The 25,740-nt window shown below is 45.0% G+C and overlaps 1 protein-coding gene across 1 annotated transcript in view; it reads left to right on the top strand.

Moving 5' to 3' along the window:
• Nucleotides 1–942: 942 nt before the first annotated feature.
• Nucleotides 943–25,740, top strand: part of asz1 (ankyrin repeat, SAM and basic leucine zipper domain containing 1) — a 60,523-nt gene continuing 35,725 nt past the window's right edge. The window contains exons 1-5 of the mRNA XM_014125639.2: nt 943–1,035; nt 1,153–1,282; nt 1,792–1,894; nt 7,122–7,244; nt 9,049–9,160. Of these exons, the coding sequence (XP_013981114.1) occupies nt 1,175–1,282; nt 1,792–1,894; nt 7,122–7,244; nt 9,049–9,160 (446 nt within the window). The 5' untranslated portion in view covers nt 943–1,035; nt 1,153–1,174. The remainder of the gene's footprint in view (nt 1,036–1,152; nt 1,283–1,791; nt 1,895–7,121; nt 7,245–9,048; nt 9,161–25,740) is intronic.

Here is a 25,740-nt window from a genome sequence, read left to right on the forward strand (position 1 = left end):
TTGTTAAAGTAAAAAAAACGTGCAATTCTACACATTATGTCATGGAGTGAAGAGAACATTTTGTAAATTTACAGCTAATTTCCTGAAATTAATGATTCTTGAGTGAGAGTGAATAACAAAATCAATGGGGGCCCCCTTGAGGTCAGGGCCCCTGGGCACGTGCCCTGCGTTTAGATATCTGGCTAGACTAATTTATCAATCAAAAAAAAGAAAATGCTGACATGGCTAATTGAGTTACTGCCAGTGACTGCCATAACAAGTAAATTAAAACCCCAACTGAGTTCCTAAAAATAAAAAATATAAACATTTTGGGGGCCTGGGGCCCTAAGCGACTGCTTACATACACACACCACCATGCACACACCACCACTTATGCTGCTGCAATACTGTTTACTAAAATTACCCTGCTACCAGTCACTTTCTCGTAATACCTGCCTATGTAGCACATGGGGATGTGTGAAATTTACTCCTCAGCCTAAAGTGTCCACACTTGCTTCAGAGAATAGCTATCTTTTCGAAATAGAATGTAAGCTCCTGAGAATGTAAGCTTGGAGATCAGGCTTCAGTATCCTTGCACATTGAAAATGTGGTACTGGCACTGACCTTGTATATGGCTTCCTGTTATTTATCGAACTGCGCAGGTATCCTACTTTTTGAAGTGATTGGTTTGACAATCATGCAGGCTGGCATGGCTGCAACAAACAGAACATGCACATTCTTACAACTTAACTGGAATGGCAGCTTCAAAGTCAAATAGGTTGCCCCTTTGGTCCGGCAGTTTTCCACTGGGTAGAACTCTGAAATGTTTTTACAACACCTCCAATTCCTGTTCTTAAAATACTTTTGGATTATGTTCTCGACCACTGATGTATATTGCAAATGAACGATGTAGACCTGGATGCGCAAACCTGACCTGAATCTGACATTGTCACCCGAGTGGCCTTATGGAGCGCCCTCCCATGGTCACGTGCGTCTTGCAGTTTTTTACACAACACACTCTTCACGTCACTTGATACGAAGTGATTTTCGTACCAGGTTAGGATATCATTTTCGCAAACCCTAACTCTTTTCCTAATCTCAGTCTCCTAACCTGTTACGAAAAACTAACTTCGGTATCGAAGTACCGTGAAAAGAGTGTTCCCCTGTTTACAGAAGATCCATACTCGAGGCCATCATGTCCAACAAGGTGGAATATGCCTTCCCTGCGGGAGACGAAAGCGATGGGAGCAACGACGAGTGGGACATTGGATTTTCAAAGTCGATAAAGGTCCCCTTAATTAAGGTGACATATTTCCTATTTGTTTCTCCAATAGCATATCTGTCATCTTGCGCTCGAGCCAGCTAAAATGCTAATGCCAACTAGGTAGCTATAGTAAATGTTTAAGATGAATTGGCTAGGTATTTGCCATCTCTGTTGAATGCGCAGTAACTTATCAGGTTATCTCGTTTGAATATGATCCAAGACAACCATTTATCTTTAGTATTTTTATTGTTTAGTTACGATACTTAAAAATAAATCTAGCTAGCTAGCTATTGCGTGCATGTAACAGTGCCAGAGGAAGATGGGAAATCCAATCCAGCAGGTGGCGACAACAGACGGTCTGTCTTGTCTAGTAGTTTATGGCCAGGCTAACTTCATGACCTAGCTACCAACCTGACAACAATCACTTTTGAAATACAACACACAGTGAAGTACTCATCATTTAATGTACCAGCATTGTGTAATTCATTTCTAACAGAAAGGTATTTCACTGTACGTGTGCATGTGACATTAAAACTTGAAACTAACAGAGCACAGATGCAGGGGTCCCAGAAGCAGAGGACAAGGTCTCCACTTTGAAAAGAGCCATCAACACCAAAGATGTCCAGCTGGTCCAGCAGCTGTTGGACAATGGCAGGTTTTTGATAATGAACAGTCAATTCTACATTAGGAAATTGCCATTATGATCTGTTCCTTTTTTGAAATTGAAGAACCAGTTATACAGTCAGCCTTTTACTGAGTAGTATAATCTTTGGTGTTAGCCCTCTTGTTCAGGCAATGTTCTGTAAATGACAGTGTTTGCAACCTTTGGTACTGATCTGAGTTATTTTTATATCAATTACAATGATGGAAGCTACAATCTATCAGTAATATTAAAGCTGATCTACCCCCTAAAAAAAGTTTGTGTATACTACCGTTCAAAAGTTTGTGCTCACTTAGAAATGTCCTTGTTTTTGAAAGAAAATCAATTTTTTTTTACATTTTAAAATAACATCAAATTGATCAGAAATACTTTGTAGACATTAATGTTGTAAATGACTATTGTAGCTGGAAACGGCTGATTATTTTTTTATTTTTTTTTATGGAATATCTTCATAGGCGTACAAAGGCCCATTATCAGCAACCATCACTCCTGTGTTCCAATGATGCTGGCTGGGATGCTGGCCCCTCGAGGCAGAGTTCCTCTGTCCAATGTCTGTGTTCTTTTGCCCATCTTAATCTTTTCTTTTTATTGGCCAGTCTGAGATATGGCTTTTTCTTTGCAACTCTGCCTAGAAGGCCAGCATCCCGGAGTCGCCTCTTCACTGTTGACGTTGAGACTGGTGTTTTGCGGGTACTATTTAACGAAGCTGCCAGTTGAGGACTTGTGAGGTGTCTTTCTCAAACTAGTCACTCTAATGTACCGTCCTCTTGCTCAGTTGTGCACCGGGGTCTCCCACCCTTTCAATTCTTGTTAGAGACAGTTTGCGCTGTTCTGTGAAGGGAGTAGTACACAGCGTTTTATGAGGTCTTGAGTTTCTTGGCAATTTCTCGCATTGAATAGGCTTCATTTCTCAGAACAAGAATAGACTGATGAGTTTCAGAAGAAAGTACTTTGTTTCTGGCCATTTTGAGCCTGTAATCGAACCCACAAATGCTGATGCTCCAGATACTCAATTAGTCTTCAGCGAGCAGGCCTTTCTAATCGACCTGGCCCGGGTATCCTGGAAGGATATTGACCTCATCCCGTCCGTAGAGGATGCCTGGTTGTTCTTTAAAAGTGCTTTCCTCACCATCTTAAATAAGCATGCCCCATTCAAAAAATATGTAGAACTAAGAACAGATATAGCCCTTGGTTCACTCCAGACTTGACTGCCCTTGACCAGCACAAAAACATCCTGTGGCGTACTGCATTAGCATCGAGTAGCCCCCACGATATGCAACTTTTCAGGGAAGTCAGGAACCAATATACACAGTCAGTTAGGAAAGCTAAGGCTAGCTTTTTCAAACAGAAATGTGCATCCTGTAGCACTAATTCCAAAATGTTTTGGACGCAGTAAAGTCCATGGAGAAAAAGAGCACTTCCTCCCAGCTGCCCACTGCACTGAGGCTAGGAAACACTTTCACCACTGATAAATCCACGATAATCGAGAATTTCAATAAGCATTTTTCTAGGGCTTGCCATGCTTTCCACCTGGCTACCCATACCCCAGCCAACAGCTCTGCACCCCCTGCAGCAACTTGCTGGTCATGGGTGCACCTCAGCCACGCTCATGGTCCTAAACAATATCATAACCGCCATCGATAAGAGATAGTACTGTGCAGCCGTCTTCATCGACCTGGCCAAGGCTGTCGATCACCGCATTCTTATCGGCAGACTCAGTAGCCTTGGTTTCTGAAATGACTACCTCGCCTGGTTCACCAACTACTTCTCAGATAGAGTTCAGTGTGTCAAATCGGAGGGCCTGTTGTCCGGACCTCTGGCAGTCTCTAAGGGGGTGCCACGGGGTTCAATTCTCGGGCCGACTATTTTCTCTGTATACATCAATGATGTTGCTCTTGCTGCTGGTGATTCTCTGATCCACTTCTACGCAGACAACACCATTCTGTATACATCTGGCCCTTCTTTGGACACTGTGTTAACAAACCTCCAAACGAGCTCCAATGCCATACAACACTCCTTCCGTGGCCTCCAACTGCTCTTAAATGCTAGTAAAACTAAATGCATGCCGATGGCTGCCTGCACCTGCCCCGCCCGCCTAGCATCACTACTCTGGACGGTTCTGACTTAGAATATGTGGACAACTACAAATATCTAGGTGTTTTGTTAGACTGTAAACTCTCCTTCCAGACTCATATCAAACAAAATCAAATCTAGAATCGGCTTTCTATTTTACAACAAAGCCTCCTTCACTCATGCTGCCAAACATACCCTCGTAAAACTGACTATCCTACCGATCCTCGACTTCGGCGATGTCATTTACAAAATAGCCTCCAACACTCTACTTAGACTGCATCCAATTTGCTATCACAGTGCCATCTGTTTTGTCACCAAAGCCCCATATACTACCCACCATTGCGACCAGTATGCTCTCGTTGGCTGGTCCTCACTACATATTCGTCACCAAACCCACTGGCTCCAGGTCATCTAGAAGTCTTTGCTAGGTAAAGCTCCCCCTTATCTCAGCTCACTGGTCACTATAGCAACACCAACCTGTAGCACGCACTCCAGCAGGTATATTTCACTGGTCATCCCCAAAGCCAACACCCCCTTTGGCCGCCTTTCCTTCCAGTTCTCGGCTGCCAATGACTGGAAAGAACTGCAAAAATCACTGAAGCTGGAGAATTATCTCCTTCACTAACTTTAAGCATCATATGTCAGAGCAGCTTAACGATCACTGTACCTGTACACAGCCCATCTGTAAATAGCACATCCAACTACCACATCCCCGTATTGTTATATATATTTTTTTGTTTGCTGTTTTGCACCCCAGTATCCCTACTTGCACATTATCATCTGCACATGTATCACTCCAGTGTTCATGCTAAATTGTAATTATTTTGCCACTATGGCCTATTTATTGCCTTAACTCCCTAATCTTACTACATTTGTACACACTTTACGTAGATTTTTCCATTGTGTTATTGACTATGTTTGTTTATCCCATGTGTAACTTGTTTTTGTAAAATGATAAACTTGGAGTAGCTAACACAATGTGCCACTGGAACACAGGAGTGGTGGTTGCTGATAATGGGCCTTTGTACGCCTATGTAGATATTCCATAAAAAAATCTGCTGTTTCCAGCTATAATAGTCGTTTACAACATTAACAATGTCTACACTGTATTTCTTGTCAATTTTATGTTATTTTAAATGGACAAAAATGTGCTTTTCTTTCAAAAATAAGGACATTTCTAAGTGACCCCAAACTTTTGAACGATAGTGTGTGTGAATGTGTACAGTGAGGGAAAAAAGTATTTGATCCCCTGCTGATTTTGTATGTTTGCCCACTGACAAATAAATGATCAGTCTATAATTTTAATGGTAGGTTTATTTGAACAGTGAAAGACAGAATAACAACAACAAAAATCCAGAAAAACACATGTCAAAAATGTTATAAATTGATTTGCATTTTAATCTGGAAAATAAGTATTTGACCCCCTCTCAATCAGAAAGATTTCTGGCTCCCAGGTGTCTTTTATACAGGTAACGAGCTGAGATTAGGAGCACACTCATAAAGGGAGTTTTCCTAATCTCAGCTTGTTACCTGTATAAAAGACACCTGTCCACAGAAGCAATCAATCAGATTCCAAACTCTCCACCATGGCCAAGACCAAAGAGCTCTTCAAGGATGTCAGGGACAAGATTGTAGACCTACACAAGGCTGGAATGTGCTACAAGACCATCGCCCAGCAGCTTGGTGAGAAGGTGACAACAGTTGGTGCGATTATTCGCAAATGGAAGAAACACAAAAGAACTGTCAATCTCCCTCGGCCTGGGGCTACATGCAAGATGTCACCTTGTGGAGTTGCAATGATCATGAGAACGGTGAGGAATCAGCCCAGAACTACACGGGAGGATCTTGTCAATGATCTCAAGGCAGCTGGGACCATAGTCACCAAGAAAACAATTGGTAACACACTACGCCGTGAAGGACTGAAATCATGCAGCGCCCGCAAGGTCCCCCTGCTCAAGAAAGCACATATACATGCCCGTCTGAAGTTTGCCAATGAACATCTGAATGATTCAGAGGACAACTGGGTGAAAGTGTTGTGGTCAGATGAGACCAAAATGGAGCTATTTGGCATCAACTCAACTCGTTGTGTTTGGAGTAGGAGGAATGCTGCCTATGACCCCAAGAACAGCATCCCCACCGTCAAACATGGAAGTGGAAACATTATGCTTTGGGGGTGTTTTTCTGCTAAGGGGACAGGACAACTTCACCGCATCAAGGGACGATGGACGGGCCCATGTACCGTCAAATCTTGGGTGAGAACCTCCTTCCCTCAGCCAGGGCATTGAAAATGGGTCGTGGATGGGTATTCCAGCATGACAATGACCCAAAACACACGGCCAAGGCAACAAAGGAGTGGCTCAAGAAGAAGCACATTAAGGTCCTGGAGTGGCCTAGCCAGTCTCCAGACCTTAATCCCATAGAAAATCTGTGGAGGGAGCTGAAGGTTCGAGTTGCCAAACGTCAGCCTCGAAACCTTAATGACTTGGAGAAGATCTGCAAAGAGGAGTGGGACAAAATCCCTCCTGAGATGTGTGCAAACCTGGTGGCCAACTACAAGAAACGTCTGACCTCTGTGATTGCCAACAAGGGTTTTGCCACCAAGTACTAAGTCATGTTTTGCAGAGGGGTCAAATACTTATTTCCCTCATTAAAATGCAAATCAATTTATTACATTTTTGACATGCGTTTTTCTGGATTTTTTGTTATTCCGTCTCACTGTTCAAATAAACCTACCATTAAAATGATAGACTGATCATTACTTTGTCAGTGGGCTAACGTACAAAATCAGCAGGGGATCAAATACTTATTTCCCTCACTGTATATATTTATATGTTTTCAGGGGGTAGATCAGCTTTAATGTTGCAGATTGTAGCTTCCATCAATGTAATTGTCTGTCATTTCCAATCCCATATTTATATATTTATTTATTTTTAAATACGTTTTCGTTTATTATTTTTTCCCCCTAACCCTACCACCCTTTCCTTAATTGGAGTAAACTAATGGAAAACAAAACTTAAGCTTCTACTTCCAGCTTATACATACTCTATACATTTTACTGATCTGTGGTCTTTGTGCCTAGCAAAATAGCTAAGTGCTGTAACTCTGTATGGACTGGTTTAACCTTTCTAATCCCTGCCTTGTTAGGCCTGGATGTGGAGACAAGGCTGGGGTTTGAGTGGACACCGCTGATGTGTGCTGTGCACATGGCTCACTATGACATCGCCAAGCTGCTGCTGGACAGAGGGGCCAGCGCTAACTTCAGCAGAGGTAAGAAAGACGTGTCATGTTATGTAAGCTGTATTCAATACCATGCCCTCACCAGCACTCTTATGTGCACTACAGGTGTGAAAATATGTTGCATTGTAGTTGAACAAAAGTACAGCCTTATTCTAACAAAGGTTAATAGGCCTAAATGTTGAATCATTCCGCCAGGGCGTTATTTTTGGCACTTCATGGTTTTTCAGGGTTTCATAGACAGGTGTGTGATCTAGAATTTGACTCGTTGCTGCCAGACTCTTTCACATCTTCCAGTTTATGCAAGTCTCTGCTTGTAGAAGAGACTATCTGCTCTACCCATCTCTGTAGAGACCGAGAACTGAGAGCAATAAAGAGAATGCTCCCTCTGACTACATCAGCCCGTCAGAACTAGGACAGATGGTGGGATACTAAAACAGAACAGCCACAATGGACAAGGAAAGGAAGGAATTCTGTGATATGGAACGACACAAGCCTTGCTTGGTCAGACTTAATCGTCCCGTCCTCCGACGTGCCACTTCAGCTTTCCTTGATGAAGCGCACACATGCACACCAACGCACACATGCACACCAACGCACACATGCACACCAACGCACACATGCACACCAACGCACACATGCACACCAATGTGCATGACGCACACCAACGCACACATGCACACCAACACACACATGCACACCAACGCACACCAACGCACACATGCACACCAACGCACACACGGTGATACAGAGTGACCCCCACTTCTCACACCTTCTTTCAATTTCCACATGTGTCCCGGCCAAAGACTGGAGAGCGAATTAGAAGCCTCGCCACATAGTTCATCTGCCATTACTTAATATCTATGACGTTAAAGAGGAATCGTCGAAAAACATGCTGCTAATCCGCCGGTGTGTTTTCAGTTTCCAGCTCCGACTCTTTCATTCCTCTCGTCTTTCTCTCTATCTCTCGTGGAGAAATTGAATGCATCTGTTGTATCGGTGATCTTGGAAAGGGAGACGAGAGTCATGGATAGACTGAGGACAGTGCTACCACGCTTGGATGTTACAGGTGTCTCGGTCTGTGTGAATGTTATTCCAGTCAGTACATACGACAGGGATGGTTGTGTACAATACTTGTGTGTGTCTGTGTTTACACACACCGTGGCAGCATCTGTTGCCAGAGGCTTTGAAAGGAAACTATTAAACGGGAGAGTGGCGGTCACTTCCTATTTTGTGTTTCTCCAAGCGAGAGAGAAAGAGAGGGGGAGGAATGCAGGAGTGATTGATAAAGCTGGTATACAGAGCGTGGTGCTGTCGTCATAGCAGTAGGCCAACCCCAGACTTTTATTTATTTTCCCCGGTCCACTGCAGACGCAAACCGTCAGTCTGGTTGCAACTGCCCTCAATGATTGCTTCCACCTAAAACATACTCACAGACACGTACACTCCACACACGCACAGTCAGTCCATGTCGAAACAGGAATTCAGCAGATTGCGTTGTGAGTCTGAGATGTCAAGACAATGCCACTGATGTCAACACCATAAAGAACACCACAGTTCCCGAGTTAAGATAAAAGGATATCGATCACATCAACTTTCACAGGGCCAACTTCGAAATTCTATTTATTATGCTGTCTCATCCTGCACTGTCTGGTGTGATGTCTGGTTTCTTATTATCCTAATGACTCTTGGTTGAATGTCTAATGTGATGTTTTATCCATTGACATTGGTTTTGTTGTCATTGAATTGTCTAGTTAAATGATAGTCATGAGATTATGCATGGCCTGAATATTCTGGCCCGGTCCTAATGCTCTTTGTGTGTATGTGTGTCACATAGACCAGTACACTGTACTGATGGCTGCATGCACAGCTTCTGCCACTGAGGACAAGATCGTCCAGTGTGTGGAGCTGCTCTTGTCCAGAAACGCTGATCCCAACACATTCACCAGGTGAGAGAGACGGTGTATGTGCCTGTCTTTGTCTGTCATGATGTGAGTATCTCTGTGTGGATTTTATAGTGGAATTTCATGTCATTTCATCATAAGACATGGTATATTTTATACTCTGCAGCACAGGGACTGATATGGGCTCCAGAGTGGCGCAGCGGTCTAAGGCACTGCATCTCAGTGCAAGAGGCGTCACTACAGTCCATGGTTCGAATCCAGGCTGTATCACATCCGGCCATGGTTGAGAGTCCCATAGGGCAGAGCACAATTGGCCCAGTGTCGTCTGGGTTTGGTCGGTGTAGGCCGTCATTGTAAATAAGAATTTGTTCTTAACTGACTTGCCTAGTTAAACAGGGTAAATAAACAATATAATATAGCCTCCGATGGCCAAGCTTGTGAAACGCTACTACAGTATGTATTTCCTTCTAGCCACAGGACCACACTGTTATGTTGGCATCGCATAATAGACGTGAACAGCAACATGTTATTACATTCATTAAGGGTTAGAGTTCCCATTCATCCACTGTTTTATTCATTTAGACATGATTTACTGTGATGGAATGTACCAGGACTGAAGCAGTGTTTCCTGTTGCCTGGCACCATGTCTTGACCCTGGCTTTGACCACCTTGTGACATTCTCCTGTGCTGTCCAGTGTCCCTGTTCACCACTACACCACATGGAGTACAGTGTGTGTTTGTCTCAGTACAGTGTGTGTTGGTCTGCATTTATCTTTTGTGTGGAATGCCCTGTTATGGCATCTGCATGCACACATACCCAGATCCCCTTCAGACAGACAATAAACACTTACAGAGCAGTGGGGGAGAAGGACTAAACAAGAGTAAGAGAAGCCCTCCTCCACACCACCTAAACTCACTGTACTGCCTGATGCTGCCCAGACACAGAGAGCAGGCAGGGAGGGAGAGAGCAGGCAGGCAGGGAGGGAGAGAGCAGGCAGGCAGGGAGGGAGAGAGCAGGCAGGGAGGGAGGGAGAGAGCAGGCAGGCAGGCAGGGAGGGAGGGAGAGAGCAGGCAGGCAGGGAGGGAGAGAGCAGGCAGGGAGGGAGGGAGGGAGAGAGCAGGCAGGCAGGGAGGGAGAGGGCAGGCAGGGAGGGAGAGAGCAGGCAGGGAGGGAGGGAGGGAGAGAGCAGGCAGGCAGGCAGGGAGGGAGAGAGCAGGCAGGGAGGGAGGGAGAGAGCAGGCAGGCAGGGAGGGAGGGAGAGAGCAGGGAGGGAGAGAGCAGGCAGGGAGGGAGAGAGCGAGCAGGGAGGGAGGGAGAGAGCAGGCAGGGAGGGAGAGAGCAGGCAGGCAGGCAGGGAGGGAGAGAGCAGGCAGGGAGGGAGGGAGAGAGGAGGGAGGGAGAGAGCAGGCAGGCAGGGAGGGAGAGAGCAGGCAGGCAGGGAGGGAGAGAGCAGGCAGGCAGGGAGGGAGAGAGCAGGCAGGCAGGCAGGGAGGGAGAGAGCAGGCAGGCAGGCAGGGAGGGAGAGAGCAGGCAGGCAGGCAGGGAGGGAGGGAGAGAGCAGGCAGGCAGGGAGGGAGGGAGAGAGCAGGCAGGCAGGGAGGGAGAGAGCAGGCAGGCAGGGAGGGAGAGAGCAGGCAGGCAGGGAGGGAGAGAGGAGAGAGGAGGGAGGGAGAGAGGAGGGAGGGAGAGAGCAGGCAGGGAGGGAGAGAGCAGGCAGGCAGGGAGGGAGAGAGCAGGCAGGGAGGGAGGGAGAGAGCAGGCAGGGAGGGAGAGAGCAGGCAGGCAGGGGAGGGAGAGAGCAGGCAGGCAGGGAGGGAGAGAGCAGGCAGGCAGGGAGGGAGAGAGCAGGCAGGCAGGCAGGGAGGGAGAGAGCAGGCAGGCAGGGAGGGAGAGAGCAGGCAGGCAGGCAGGGAGGGAGAGAGCAGGCAGGCAGGCAGGGAGGGAGGGAGAGAGCAGGCAGGCAGGGAGGGAGGGAGAGAGCAGGCAGGCAGGGAGGGAGAGAGCAGGCAGGCAGGGAGGGAGAGAGCAGGCAGGCAGGGAGGGAGAGAGCAGGCAGGCAGGGAGGGAGAGAGGAGAGAGGAGGGAGGGAGAGAGGAGGGAGGGAGAGAGCAGGCAGGCAGGGAGGGAGAGAGCAGGCAGGCAGGGAGGGAGGGAGAGAGCAGGCGAGGGAGGGAGGGAGAGAGCAGGCAGGGAGGAGGCAGGGAGGGAGGGAGAGAGCGAGCAGGCAGGGAGAGAGCGAGCAGGCAGGGAGGGAGGGAGGCAGGGAGAGAGCGAGCAGGCAGGGAGGGAGAGAGAGAGCGAGCAGGCAGGGAGGGAGAGAGAGAGAGAGAGAGAGGGAGCAGGCAGGGAGGGAGAGAGAGAGAGAGAGGGAGCAGGCAGGGAGGGAGGGAGAGAGGGAGCAGGCAGGGAGGGAGGGAGAGAGGGAGCAGGCAGGGAGGGAGAGAGGGAGCAGGCAGGGAGGGAGGGAGGGAGGGAGAGAGGGAGCAGGCAGGCAGGGAGGGAGGGAGGGAGAGAGAGAGCAGGCAGGCAGGGAGAGAGAGAGCAGGCAGCAGGGAGAGAGAGAGCAGGCAGCAGGGAGAGAGAGCAGGCAGCAGGGAGAGAGAGCAGGCAGCAGGGAGAGAGAGGGCAGGCAGGCAGGGAGAGGGCAGGCAGGCAGGGAGAGGGCAGGCAGGCAGGGAGAGGGCAGGCAGCAGGGAGAGAGCAGGCAGGGAGGATTCTGGAACCACTTACCCGTTGTCATTATCGCTGGACATTTCTCATGGCAAGCCAAGGATAAAGCCCCGAACTTAGCCTTCTCCCCTCCACCTCTATTGCCCTTCGCCCACCCCTCACAAACTCTCCGCCACCCCTGTCTCATGCCGCTGCCCGAGCCACACACCACCCCTTCCCTCCTACACACACACCGTCCAGAAAGCGAGCGAGAGTAGGCGGTGGGAAATTGATTGTTTCCTCTCCAGACAAAATATTTGAAGAACGGTAACGAGAGACAGAAGGGATGTAGGGGGGAAGAACGGAGTTACAGCAACAGGAGGAGAAGAAAGGGGGGAAGAACGGCGTTACAGCAACAGGAGAAGAAGAAAGGGGGGAAGAACGGAGTTACAGCAACAGGAGAAGAAGAAAGGGGGGAAGAACGGAGTTACAGCAACAGGAGGAGAAGAAAGAGGATCAGGGGTTCTTGTGGGTAGACAGGTATGGCCTTAACCTCTGCGTATTTCACCAGCAATTCACACCAGATGCATTTCTTTCCTTCAGCATCATAAACAAATGAACCTTTAAAAATGGTGTTTGTTCAGGAGCAAGATGTGGGGTCCACTCTCTCAGCCTACAGCAGGGATCATCAACGACATCATTTATTTTCTGGAGTGGATGGTCAGGGGGCCGGAACATCATTTCTGATCATTTGTAGACTGCAAGAAGCCCAAACAGATATAATATTTGACTAAAACATAACCTTTTCAAATCTTGTTTATATTTTATGCGTGGGAATACTTTGGAACAGATGTCCAAAATACTAATAATTTGGAGCTGATTTTCTTATATATTTTTTAAATATATGTATATATTTTCCTCAGAACCTCGGAGGGCCATATAAAATCAGTTTGGGAACCCTGGCCTACAATAACCTGGATCATTGGATGGTGCAGCAAAGTGAGGTCCTTTTACATACACAATAGACTATACACTGAGTATACCAAACATTAGGAACACCTTCCTAGTATTGAGGTATATCCCCCGTTTTGCCCTCAGAACAGCCTCAATTCGTAGGAGCATGGACTCTACAAGGTGTCGAAAGCGTTCCACAGGGATGCTGGTCCATGTTGACTCCAATGCTTCCCACAGTTGTGTCAAGTTGGCTGGATGTCCTTTGGGTGGTGGACCATTACTGATACACAGGAAACTGTTGAGCATGAAAAATCCAGCAGCGTTAGTTCTTGACACAAACCAGTGCGCCTGGCACCTACTACCATATCCCATTCAAAGGCACTTAAATATTTTGTCTTTGCCATTCACCCTCAATGGCATATACACAATGTCTCAAGCCTTAAATCCTTCTTTAACCTGTCTCCTCCCCTTCATCTCTCTCTGTGTGTGTGTGTGTGTGTGTGACATCAATAGGGGATCATAGGTTTCACCTGGTCAGTCTATAAATAAAAAAAAGCAGGTGTTATGATCACATTTCTGGTTTGTCCTCTGCGTCCTCTACTGTGTCTGTCCTCTACTGTGTCTCCTCTACTGTGTCTGTCCTCTACTGTGTCTGTCCTCTACTGTGTCTGTCCTCTACTGTGTCTGTCCTCTACTGTGTCTGTCCTCTACTGTGTCTGTCCTCTACTGTGTCTGTCCTCTACTGTGTCTGTCCTCTACTGTGTCTGTCCTCTACTGTGTCTGTCCTCTGCTGTGTCTGTCCTCTGCTGTGTCTGTCCTCTGCTGTGTCTGTCCTCTGCTGTGTCTGTCCTCTGCTGTGTCTGTCCTCTGCTGTGTCTGTCCTCTACTGTGTCTGTCCTCTACTGTGTCTGTCCTCTGCGTCCTCTACTGTGTCTGTCCTCTACTGTGTCTGTCCTCTACTGTGTCTGTCCTCTGCGTCCTTCTACTGTGTCTGTCCTCTGCGTCCTTCTACTGTGTCTGTCCTCTGCGTCCTCTACTGTGTCTGTCCTCTACTGTGTCTGTCCTCTGCGTCTGTCCTCTACTGTGTCTGTCCTCTGCGTCTGTCCTTACTGTGTCTGTCCTCTGCGTCCTCTACTGTGTCTGTCCTCTACTGCGTCTGTCCTCTACTGTGTCTGTCCTCTGCGTCCTTCTACTGTGTCTGTCCTCTGCGTCCTCTACTGTGTCTGTCCTCTACTGTGTCTGTCCTCTGCGTCCTTCTACTGTGTCTGTCCTCTGCGTCCTCTACTGTGTCTGTCCTCTGCGTCTGTCCTCTACTGTGTCTGTCCTCTGCGTCTGTCCTTCTACTGTGTCTGTCCTCTGCGTCCTTCTACTGTGTCTGTCCTCTGCGTCCTCTACTGTGTCTGTCCTCTGCGTCCTCTACTGTGTCTGTCCTCTACTGTGTCTGTCCTCTACTGTGTCTGTCCTCTGCGTCCTCTACTGTGTCTGTCCTCTGCGTCCTTCTACTGTGTCTGTCCTCTACTGTGTCTGTCCTCTACTGTGTCTGTCCTCTACTGTGTCTGTCCTCTACTGTGTCTGTCCTCTGGCTTTTGAATAACAGGTGAAGCCTTTTCCTCCAGTCTATATACCTGCCAGTTGGATAAGAGCTGGAAATCAGTTTCAGCTGAAACCTTTGAGGAGATAAGGACTGTTTGGGATGCAGGATGAGAGTAGGCAGCCTGTGTGTGGTGTGGTCATCCTCTCCAGAGGTTATGAACAGGATATGTACTGATTATAACCTGTCACAATGGTTTCATAGGAAGGGGAGTTTGGTCGTTTTATCTAGTATGGTTGTTTTATCTCTCAAGGCCATTGTTCTCAGAGTTGTGACGTCGGTTTTGTGTTTGCTCTAAACCGTCTACGTATCGATTCTCTGCTCATTTGGAACTGGTGATGAAAAACACATACAGTACAAACACACACCACCCTTTACTCTCTGGCTGTACCCCACCGCGAGCCAATGACCTTGTCACCGGTTTGCCACTGAGACCAATACCTTGGGAAAAACAGGTTTGGCCTGTCTCCTGTGCTCAGAGGAAGGAAAATGGAATACCTGGAATGTGTTAGGATGATAGATTACTACACCCTGACTCACCTAGGTCTAGATGTCACCAATACACACAGATTTACAAACTCTCTCACACACACACACACACACACACACATCCTCCCTCTGTATCCCTGGGAAACGTCACATATTGTGATGAATGGCCACAGGCCATTCCCACACCTCTGGATTGATGCAGTTTCTCACCCTCTGTTCTGTCAGTGTTGGGTGATTAAAGTTGAATTGTGTCAGTGGTTGGCACTTGCAGGTTTGTTGCTCAACACAATAGGATGGGTAACCAATGGCATGGGCTGCCTCACTCTTGCCCCAAAAATATTGTGTTTTGTGGGTGTTCCCCAATGATAGAAGGGGGGCTGAGTGAAAAAGTTTAAGAACTGACCTAGAGCAGGGTTTCCCAAACTCTGTCCTGCCCCACTGGGTGCATGTTTTGGTTTTTTGCCCTATTACCACACAGCTAGTTCAAATAACCAATTTAAGCTTTGATTATTTGAATCAGCTTTGTAGTGCTAGGGCAGAACCCAAAACGTGCTCCCAGAGGGGCCGCAGGACAGAGTTTGGGACTGACCTAGAAGACGGCTTGTTTGGGCCAAACAGTGTGCGGAACCACTAAGTAATACAGTACTTATTACTTATTACAGTACTTATTACTAAGTAATACAGTACTTACAGTAATTGTTTAACTTACAGTAAGTAGTCTAAGTTACAATATGTTTTATGTTACCCTAGAGGTGTCAAAGCCAAGCGCTGCATTGTGGAAAATGTTCTCCCTTACAGCATGTTTCCATAGAGAATGTAACCTGGGCAGGTCTGCTGTAGCTGGTCACTCAAGAGTTGAGGGCTTGGTGTCTGTCTCCCTCCAGTGGTTTCAAGTGTTTAAAAGCTGTTCTACCACTCATTATTTTTTACCTAGATAGGCAGAAGACACATTGAGATTGGGAGAAGAAAAATGTCTGTTTCTCCAAAAAATGTACAAACTATCTATTCTATTCCATTTCATTCTCGGATGTCCAATGAAAAACATATTTTGGCCAATGGGTAAAATAGTGTTAATTGTGTAGATAATCCTATAAGAAAGCCATTGGTCCAAACCTCATGTCTTTTTATTGGAATTTTTACCCTTATAGGATGGCCAGAATTAGTGACTAAAATCAATGGAGGCCAGATACAGTGTTATTGCTACTATATAGATATAGTGTTACTTATAGGATGGCCAGAATTAGAGACTAAAATCAATGGAGGCCAGATACAGTGTTATTGCTACTATATAGATATAGTGTTACTTATAGGATGGCCAGAATTAGTGACTAAAATCAATGGAGGCCAGATACAGTGTTATTGCTACTATATAGATATAGTGTTACTTATAGGATGGCCAGAATTAGTGACTAAAATCAATGGAGGCCAGATACAGTGTTATTGCTACTATATAGATATAGTGTTACTTATAGGATGGCCAGAATTAGAGACTAAAATCAATGGAGGCCAGATACAGTGTTATTGCTACTATATAGATATAGTGTTACTTATAGGATGGCCAGAATTAGTGACTAAAATCAATGGAGGCCAGATACAGTGTTATTGCTACTATATAGATATAGTGTTACTTATAGGATGGCCAGAATTAGTGACTAAAATCAATGGAGGCCAGATACAGTGTTATTGCTACTATATAGATATAGTGTTACTTATAGGATGGCCAGAATTAGTGACTAAAATCAATGGAGGCCAGATACAGTGTTATTGCTACTATATAGATATAGTGTTACTTATAGGATGGCCAGAATTAGTGACTAAAATCAATGGAGGCCAGATACAGTGTTATTGCTACTATATAGATATAGTGTTACTTATAGGATGGCCAGAATTAGAGACTAAAATCAATGGAGGCCAGATACAGTGTTATTGCTACTATATAGATATAGTGTTACTTATAGGATGGCCAGAATTAGAGACTAAAATCAATGGAGGCCAGATACAGTGTTATTGCTACTATATAGATATAGTGTTACTTATAGGATGGCCAGAATTAGTGACTAAAATCAATGGAGGCCAGATACAGTGTTATTGCTACTATATAGATATAGTGTTACTTATAGGATGGCCAGAATTAGTGACTAAAATCAATGGAGGCCAGATACAGTGTTATTGCTACTATATAGATATAGTGTTACTTATAGGATGGCCAGAATTAGAGACTAAAATCAATGGAGGCCAGATACAGTGTTATTGCTACTATATAGATATAGTGTTACTTATAGGATGGCCAGAATTAGTGACTAAAATCAATGGAGGCCAGATACAGTGTTATTGCTACTATATAGATATAGTGTTACTTATAGGATGGCCAGAATTAGAGACTAAAATCAATGGAGGCCAGATACAGTGTTATTGCTACTATATAGATATAGTGTTACTTATAGGATGGCCAGAATTAGTGACTAAAATCAATGGAGGCCAGATACAGTGTTATTGCTACTATATAGATATAGTGTTACTTATAGGATGGCCAGAATTAGTGACTAAAATCAATGGAGGCCAGATACAGTGTTATTGCTACTATATAGATATAGTGTTACTTATAGGATGGCCAGAATTAGTGACTAAAATCAATGGAGGCCAGATACAGTGTTATTGCTACTATATAGATATAGTGTTACTTATAGGATGGCCAGAATTAGTGACTAAAATCAATGGAGGCCAGATACAGTGTTATTGCTACTATATAGATATAGTGTTACTTATAGGATGGCCAGAATTAGTGACTAAAATCAATGGAGGCCAGATACAGTGTTATTGCTACTATATAGATATAGTGTTACTTATAGGATGGCCAGAATTAGTGACTAAAATCAATGGAGGCCAGATACAGTGTTATTGCTACTATATAGATATAGTGTTACTTATAGGATGGCCAGAATTAGTGACTAAAATCAATGGAGGCCAGATACAGTGTTATTGCTACTATATAGATATAGTGTTACTTATAGGATGGCCAGAATTAGTGACTAAAATCAATGGAGGCCAGATACAGAGCATTCAGAAAGTATTCAGACCCCTTGAATCTTTCCACATTTTGTTACATTACAGCCTTATTCTAAAATTGATAATTGAATTTGTTTCCTCAATCTACACACAATACCTCATAATTACAAAGCGAAACTGTTTTTTAGACATTTTTGCAAATTTATAAAAAATAAACATATCCCATTTTACATAAGTATTCAGACCCTTTACTCAGTACTTTGTTGAAGCACCTTTAGCAGCGATTACAGCTTCGAGTCTTCTTGGGATCTTATGCTACAAGCTTGGCACACCTGTATTTGGGGAGTTTCTCCCATTCTTCTTTGCAGATCCTCAAGCTCTGTCAGGTTGGATGGGGAGTGTCGCTGCACAGCTATTTCAAATCAAATGTTATTTGTCACACGCGCCGATTACAACCGGTGTAGACCTTAAAGTGAAATGTAATTACAAGCCCTTAACTGTTAGCAGTTGATGTTACTCCTCAATAACACAGACCCCGAAGCTTGATGTTACTCCTCAATAACACAGACCCCGAAGCTTGATGTTACTCCTCAATAACACAGACCCCGAAGCTTGATGTTACTCCTCAATAACACAGACCCCGAAGCTTGATGTTACTCCTCAATAACACAGACCCCGAAGCTTGATGTTACTCCTCAATAACACAGACCCCGAAGCTTGATGTTACTCTTCAATAACACAGACCCCGAAGCTTGATGTTACTCCTCAATAACACAGACCCCGAAGCTTGATGTTACTCCTCAATAACACAGACCCCGAAGCTTGATGTTACTCCTCAATAACACAGACCCCGAAGCTTGATGTTACTCCTCAATAACACAGACCCCGAAGCTTGATGTTACTCCTCAATAACACAGACCCCGAAGCTTGATGTTACTCCTCAATAACACAGACCCCGAAGCTTGATGTTACTCCTCAATAACACAGACCCCGAAGCTTGATGTTACTCCTCAATAACACAGACCCCGAAGCTTGATGTTACTCCTCAATAACACAGACCCCGAAGCTTGATGTTACTCCTCAATAACACAGACCCCGAAGCTTGATGTTACTCCTCAATAACACAGACCCCGAAGCTTGATGTTACTCCTCAATAACACAGACCCCGAAGCTTGATGTTACTCCTCAATAACACAGACCCCGAAGCTTGATGTTACTCCTCAATAACACAGACCCCGAAGCTTGATGTTACTCCTCAATAACACAGACCCCGAAGCTTGATGTTACTCCTCAATAACACAGACCCCGAAGCTTGATGTTACTCCTCAATAACACAGACCCCGAAGCTTGATGTTACTCCTCAATAACACAGACCCCGAAGCTTGATGTTACTCTTCAATAACACAGACCCCGAAGCTTGATGTTACTCCTCAATAACACAGACCCCGAAGCTTGATGTTACTCCTCAATAACACAGACCCCGAAGCTTGATGTTACTCCTCAATAACACAGACCCCGAAGCTTGATGTTACTCCTCAATAACACAGACCCCGAAGCTTGATGTTACTCCTCAATAACACAGACCCCGAAGCTTGATGTTACTCCTCAATAACACAGACCCCGAAGCTTGATGTTACTCCTCAATAACACAGACCCCGAAGCTTGATGTTACTCCTCAATAACACAGACCCCGAAGCTTGATGTTACTCCTCAATAACACAGACCCCGAAGCTTGATGTTACTCCTCAATAACACAGACCCCGAAGCTTGATGTTACTCCTCAATAACACAGACCCCGAAGCTTGATGTTACTCTTCAATAACACAGACCCCAAAGCAGATCAGGGGGAGGAAAATAGGTTTATTCTTATTCAAAGAGGACAAATCATGCTGGGAGGTAGATGTTCATGCTCCCCTGTCCTCAGTGATTCTCTCCCCAGAAAAAAAATAACAGGATGTAATTTAGAACCCCCCCCACCCTAGCCTGTGGCTGACCAATTAGAAGTCCTTGCAGTACAACTGGGCCAATGGCCAAATAAAAAGTATCCTTCTCCAAACTCAGTCAAATTAAAACATAGCACACATAGCTATGAGTTCAGGACTGACATTCCTAACACATTCTAAACAGATGTTGAACTGAAAAACAACCATTTTCATTCATCGTTAATTCTAGTCCTCTCATCCTCTGCGTTGTGTATTTATCTTCGACATATTCTTACTCTCCCTAGACCAATTTAAAAAGAAATATACTTGCAATGTATATTTTGAAAACAACATGAAAAAACAAAATAGCATAAAATCATTCACATTAAACACCTTGCATTTCTATAAAACACAAAGGGAATAGTTTACTTGCTGTTACAATAAGAAATATATTTCGAACAAAGTTATAGAAAATAAGTGTTAACAGGTGTAATGATGATGTCCCTTACGATTCCTACCACATCCTGTATTAGGAGGAAACTCACACACAAAAAATTGTCTACAAGACAATAATATTCAATCGTCCTATTGGGAAGGTAATCATTCACCAAGTCTTTTAAGTGACCATTTCTTCCACACTGGTATCAGTCCCACATAGATAACTATTAGAAATTATGTTCTGACATTCTGCCAATAGTGAGGAATTCTTCCGTTCTAATTTTTCTTCTGTTCCACTGGTCGATAAGGACTTCTCTAATGAACACTTCATCGGTGATCTTGTATCGTTTCAGGTACAGTTCTTGGGTCAAGTGATATTGCTTCAGCTTCAGACGGTAGATTCTCATAGCTTGTAACGAAGGAAACAAACAAGTGAAAGTAACATGTCCTGGTTTCAAGAGGATTTCGTATTTCACATAGATTTCCCTAAGTAAGCATGTCCTGATTTTCAGGAAACCGTTGGACATTTCACCTAGATATCCCTAATATGATGACTGTGGTATACAACATAGACGCTTATCAGGTTCTGATCATCTTACTATGCTGCTTCACCTGAGATTGGCCCCCAATTGCTAATCAATCAGTTCTTTATTCTCCAGGCTCTGCTTTGTCATTAAAATGGACAACCTTGCAATGAGTGACATGTATCCATCGTGATTTTCCCTGGACTTTTACTGCTGACCTCATTATGACAACAACTTGATAAGGACCTTCCTATTTTGGCCCTAATGTCTGTTCCATTTTTTAAATTTATTTTTATTTATTTTTACCATCACCCACTGTCCTGGTACTACGTCATGTCCCCCCTCGGGACTTATTCCCCACACCTCTTTTACTTGTCTGTCTGCTTCCCCTACTGCATTAGAGAGTTGTATGCAGTAGTTAAGCATTGTGTCACTCATAAAGTGAACGTCTGCTTTTCTCAAATCTAACGTGCCTGTTAGGGACATGGGTCGACCTGTGACGACCTCAAACGGACTCAACCCTGTGGTTTTCTTATGTGTTGCTCGTACACTACATAATACCTTAGGCAATGCTTCCGGCCATGCCATCCCTTCTTGAATTGTTCACTGTAGAGTCAAGTTGCAAAATAACATCAAGGCCTAAAATAGGTTGTTCAAATGAGCCTATCCACACCCCTGCATCAATCTTCATTGGACCAATAAAAAATTGATAATGGTTTGTTTCATATCTGTCTCCCACCCAGTCCTGTTGCTCTCATCTTCTTGCCCGTGTATTGAGGACATACAGTTGAAGTCGGAAGTGTTCAGACATTTAGGTTGGACTCATTAAAACAAGTTTTTCAACCACTCCACAACTTTCTTGTTTAACAAACTATAGTTTTGGCAAGTCGGTTAGGACACCTACTTTGTGCATGACACAAGTAATTTTTCCAACAATTGTTTACAGACAAATTATTTAAAATCAAATGTTATTTGTCACATACACATGGTTAGCAGATGTTAATGCGAGTGTAGTGAAATGCTTGTGCTTCTAGTTCCGACAATGCAGTAATATCCAACGAGTAATCTAACCTAACAATTTCACAACAATTACCTTATACACACAAGTGTAAAGGAATGAATAAGAATATGTACATAAAAAAATATATATGAAAAAGTGACGGTATAGAATGGCATACATACATATGAGATGAGTAATGTAGGCTATGTAAACATTATATGAAGTGGCATTGTTTAAAGTGGATAGTGATACATTTATTACATCAATTTTTCCAGTATTAAAGTGGCTGCAGTTGAGTCAGTATGTTGGCAGCAGCCACTCAATGTTAGTGATGGCTGTTTAACAGTCTGATGGCCTTGAGATAGAAGCTGTTTTTCAGTCTCTCGTCCCTGCTTTGATGCACCTGTACTGACCTCGCCTTCTGGATGATAGCGGGGTGAACAGGCAGTGGCTCGGGTGGTTGTTGTCCTTGATGATCTTTTTGGCCTTCCTGTGACATCGGGTAGTGTAGGTGTCCTGGAGGACAGGTAGTTTGCCCCCGGTGACCCTCTGGAGAGCCTTACGGTTATGGGTGGAGCAGTTGCCGTACCAGGCGGTGATACAGCCCGACAGGATGCTCTCGATTGTGCATCTGTAAAAGTTTGAGTGTTTTGGTGACAAGCAGAATTTCTTCAGCCTCCTGAGGTTGAGATGGCGCTGCTGCGCCTTCTTCACCACGCTGTCTGTGTGGTTGGACCATTTCAGTTTGTCTGTGATTTGTACGCCGAGGAACTTAAATCTTTCTACCCTCTCCACTACTGTCCCGTCGATGTGGATAGGGGGGTGCTCCCTCTGGTTTTCCTGAAGTCCACGATCATCTCCTTTTGTTTTGTTGATGTTGAGTGTGAGGTTGTTTTCCTGACACCACACTCTGAGGGCCCTCACCTCCTCCCTGTAGGCCGTCTCTTCGTTGTTGGTAATCAAGCCTACCACTGTAGTGTTGTCTGCATACTTGATGATTGAGTTGGAGGCGTGCATGGCCACGCAGTCGTGGGTGAACGGAGTACAGGAAAGGGCTGAGAATGCACCCTTGTGGGGCCCCAGTGTTGAGGATCAGCTGGGTGGATATGTTGTTACCTACCCTCACCACCTGGGGGCGGCGTGTCAGGAAGTCCAGGACCCAGTTGCACAAGGTCTCGAGCTTGATGACGAGTTTGGAGGGTACTATGGTGTTAAATGCTGAGCTGTAGTCGATGAACAGCATTCTTACATAGGTATTCCTCTTGTCCAGATGGGTTAGGGCAATGTGATTTCTATTGCGTCATCTGTGGATCTATTGGGGCGGTAAGCAAATTGGAGTGGGTCTAGAGTGTCAGGTAGGGTGGAGGTGATATGATCCTTGACTAGTCTCTCAAAGCACTTCATGATGACGGAAGTGAGTGCTACGGGGCGGTAGTCATTTTGCTCAGTTACCTTAGCTTTCTTGGGAACAGGAACAATGGTGGCCCTCTTGAAGCATGTGGGGACAGCAGACTGGGATAAGGATTGATTGAATATGTCCGTAAACACACCAGCCAGCTGGTCTGTGCATGCTCTGAGGACGCGGCTAGGGATGCCGTCTGGGCCTGCAGCCTTGCGAGGGTTGACACATTTAAATGTTTTGCTCACGTCGGCTGCAGTGAAGGAGAGCCTGCAGGTTTTGGTAGCGGGCCGTGTCAGTGGCACTGTATTTCCTTTTATAGTCCGTGATTGACTGTAGACCCTACCACATACCTCTTGTGTCTGAGCCGTTGAATTGCGACTCTACTTTGTCTCTATACTGACGCTTAGCTTGTTTGATTGCCTTGCGGAGGGAATAGCTACACTGTATTTGGTCATGTTTCCGGTCACCTTGCCCTGATTAAAAGCAGTGGTTCGCGCTTTGTTTTGCGCGAATGCTGCCATCAATCCACGGTTTCTGGTTTGGGAATGTTTAAATAGATGCTGTGGGTACGACATCGCCGATGCACTTGATAATAAACCCGCTCACCGAATCAGCGTATCCATCAATGTTGTTCGCCGCAATGCGGAACATATCCCAGTCCACTGATCGAAGCAATCTTGAAGCGTGGAATCCGATTGGTCGGACCAGCGTTGAACAGACCTGAGAGCGGAAGCTTCCTGTTTTAGTTTCTGTCTATAGGCTGGAAAATGGAGTCGTGGTCAGCTTTTCCCGAAAAGAGGGCGGGGGAGGGCCTTATATGCATCGCGGAAGTTGGAATAACAATGATCTAGGGTTTTGCCAGCCCAGGTAGTGCAATCGATATGCTGATAGAATTTAGGGAGCCTTGTTTTCAGATTAACCTTGTTAAAATCCCCAGCTACAATAAATGCAGCCTCAGGATATGTGGTTTTCAGTTTACATAGAGTCAAATGAAGTTCGTTCAGGGCCATCGATGTGTCTGCTTGGGGGGGATATATGCGGCTGTGACTATAATCGAAGAGAATTCTCTAGGTAGATAATGCGATCGGCATTTGATTGTGAGAAATTATAAGTCAGGTGAACAGAAGGACTTGATTTCCTGTATGTTGTTATGATCACACCACGTCTCGTTAATCATAAGGCATACACCCCCGCCCTTCTTCTTACCAGAAAGATGCTTGTTTCTGTCGGCGCGATGCGTGAAGAAACCAGCTGGCTGTACCGACTCCTCCGATAGCGTGTCTCGAGTGAGCCATGTTTCCGTGAAACAAAGAATGTTAGTCTCTCTCTGTCTCTCCGGAAGGCTACCCTTGCACGGATTTCGTCTACCTTGTTGTCAAGAGACTGGACATTGGCGTAACATAGTATGCTCGGGAGCGGTGCGCGATGTGCCCGTCTACGAAGCCTGAACAGAAGACCGCGCCATCTGCCCCTTCTACGGCGTCGTTGTTTTGGGTCACCAGCTGGTATCCGATCCATTGTCTTGGGTTGTGGGCAAAACAGAGAATCCGCTTCAGGTAAGTCGTATTTCTGGTCGTAATGTTGGTGAGTTGACATTGCTCTTGTATCCAATAGTTCCTCCCGACTGTATGTAATAAAACCTAAGATTACCTGGGGTAACAATGTAAGCAATAACACATAAAAAAAACAAAATACTGCATAGCTTCCTAGGAACGCGAGCGAGGCGGCCATCTCTGTCGGCACTTATAATTCACTGTATCACAATTCCAGTGGGTCAGAAGTTTACATAAACTAAGTTGACTGTGCCTTTAAACAGCTTGGAAAATACCAGAAAATTATGTCATGGCTTTAGAAGCTTCTGATACGCTAATTTACATAATTTGAGTCAATTGGAGGTGTACCTGTGGATGTATTTCAAGGCCTACCTTCAAACTCAGTGCCTCTTTGCTTGACATCATGGGAAAATCAAAAGAAATCAGCCCCAAAAAAACTATTGTAGACCTCCACAAGTCTGGTTCATCCTTGAGAGCAATTTCCAAATGCCTGAAGGTACCATGTTCATCTGTACAAACAATAGTACGCAAGTATAAACACCATGGGACCACGCAGCCGTATTACCGCTCAGGAAGGAGGCGCGTTCTGTCTCCTTGAGATGAACGTGCTTTGGTGTGAAAAGTGCAAATCAATCCCAGAACAGCAAAGGACTTTGTGAAGATGCTGGAGGAAACTGGTACAAAGGTATCTATATCCACAGTAAAACGAGTCCTATATCGACATAATAAATATATACTGCTCAAAAAAATAAAGGGAACACTTAAACAACACATCCTAGATCTGAATGAAAGAAATAATCTTATTAAATACTTTTTTCTTTACATAGTTGAATGTGCTGACAACAAAATCACACAAAAATAATCAATGGAAATCCAATTTATCAACCCATGGAGGTCTGGATTTGGAGTCACACTCAATATTAAAGTGGAAAACCACACTACAGGCTGATCCAACTTTGATGTAATGTCCTTAAAACAAGTCAAAAAGAGGCTCAGTAGTGTGTGTGGCCTCCACGTGCCTGTATGACCTCACTACAATGCCTGGGCATGCTCCTGATGAGGTGGCGGATGGTCTCCTGGGGGATCTCCTCCCAGA

The sequence above is a fragment of the Salmo salar genome, chromosome ssa10 (assembly GCF_905237065.1).
Source record: "Salmo salar chromosome ssa10, Ssal_v3.1, whole genome shotgun sequence".
Taxonomy (NCBI): domain Eukaryota; kingdom Metazoa; phylum Chordata; class Actinopteri; order Salmoniformes; family Salmonidae; genus Salmo; species Salmo salar.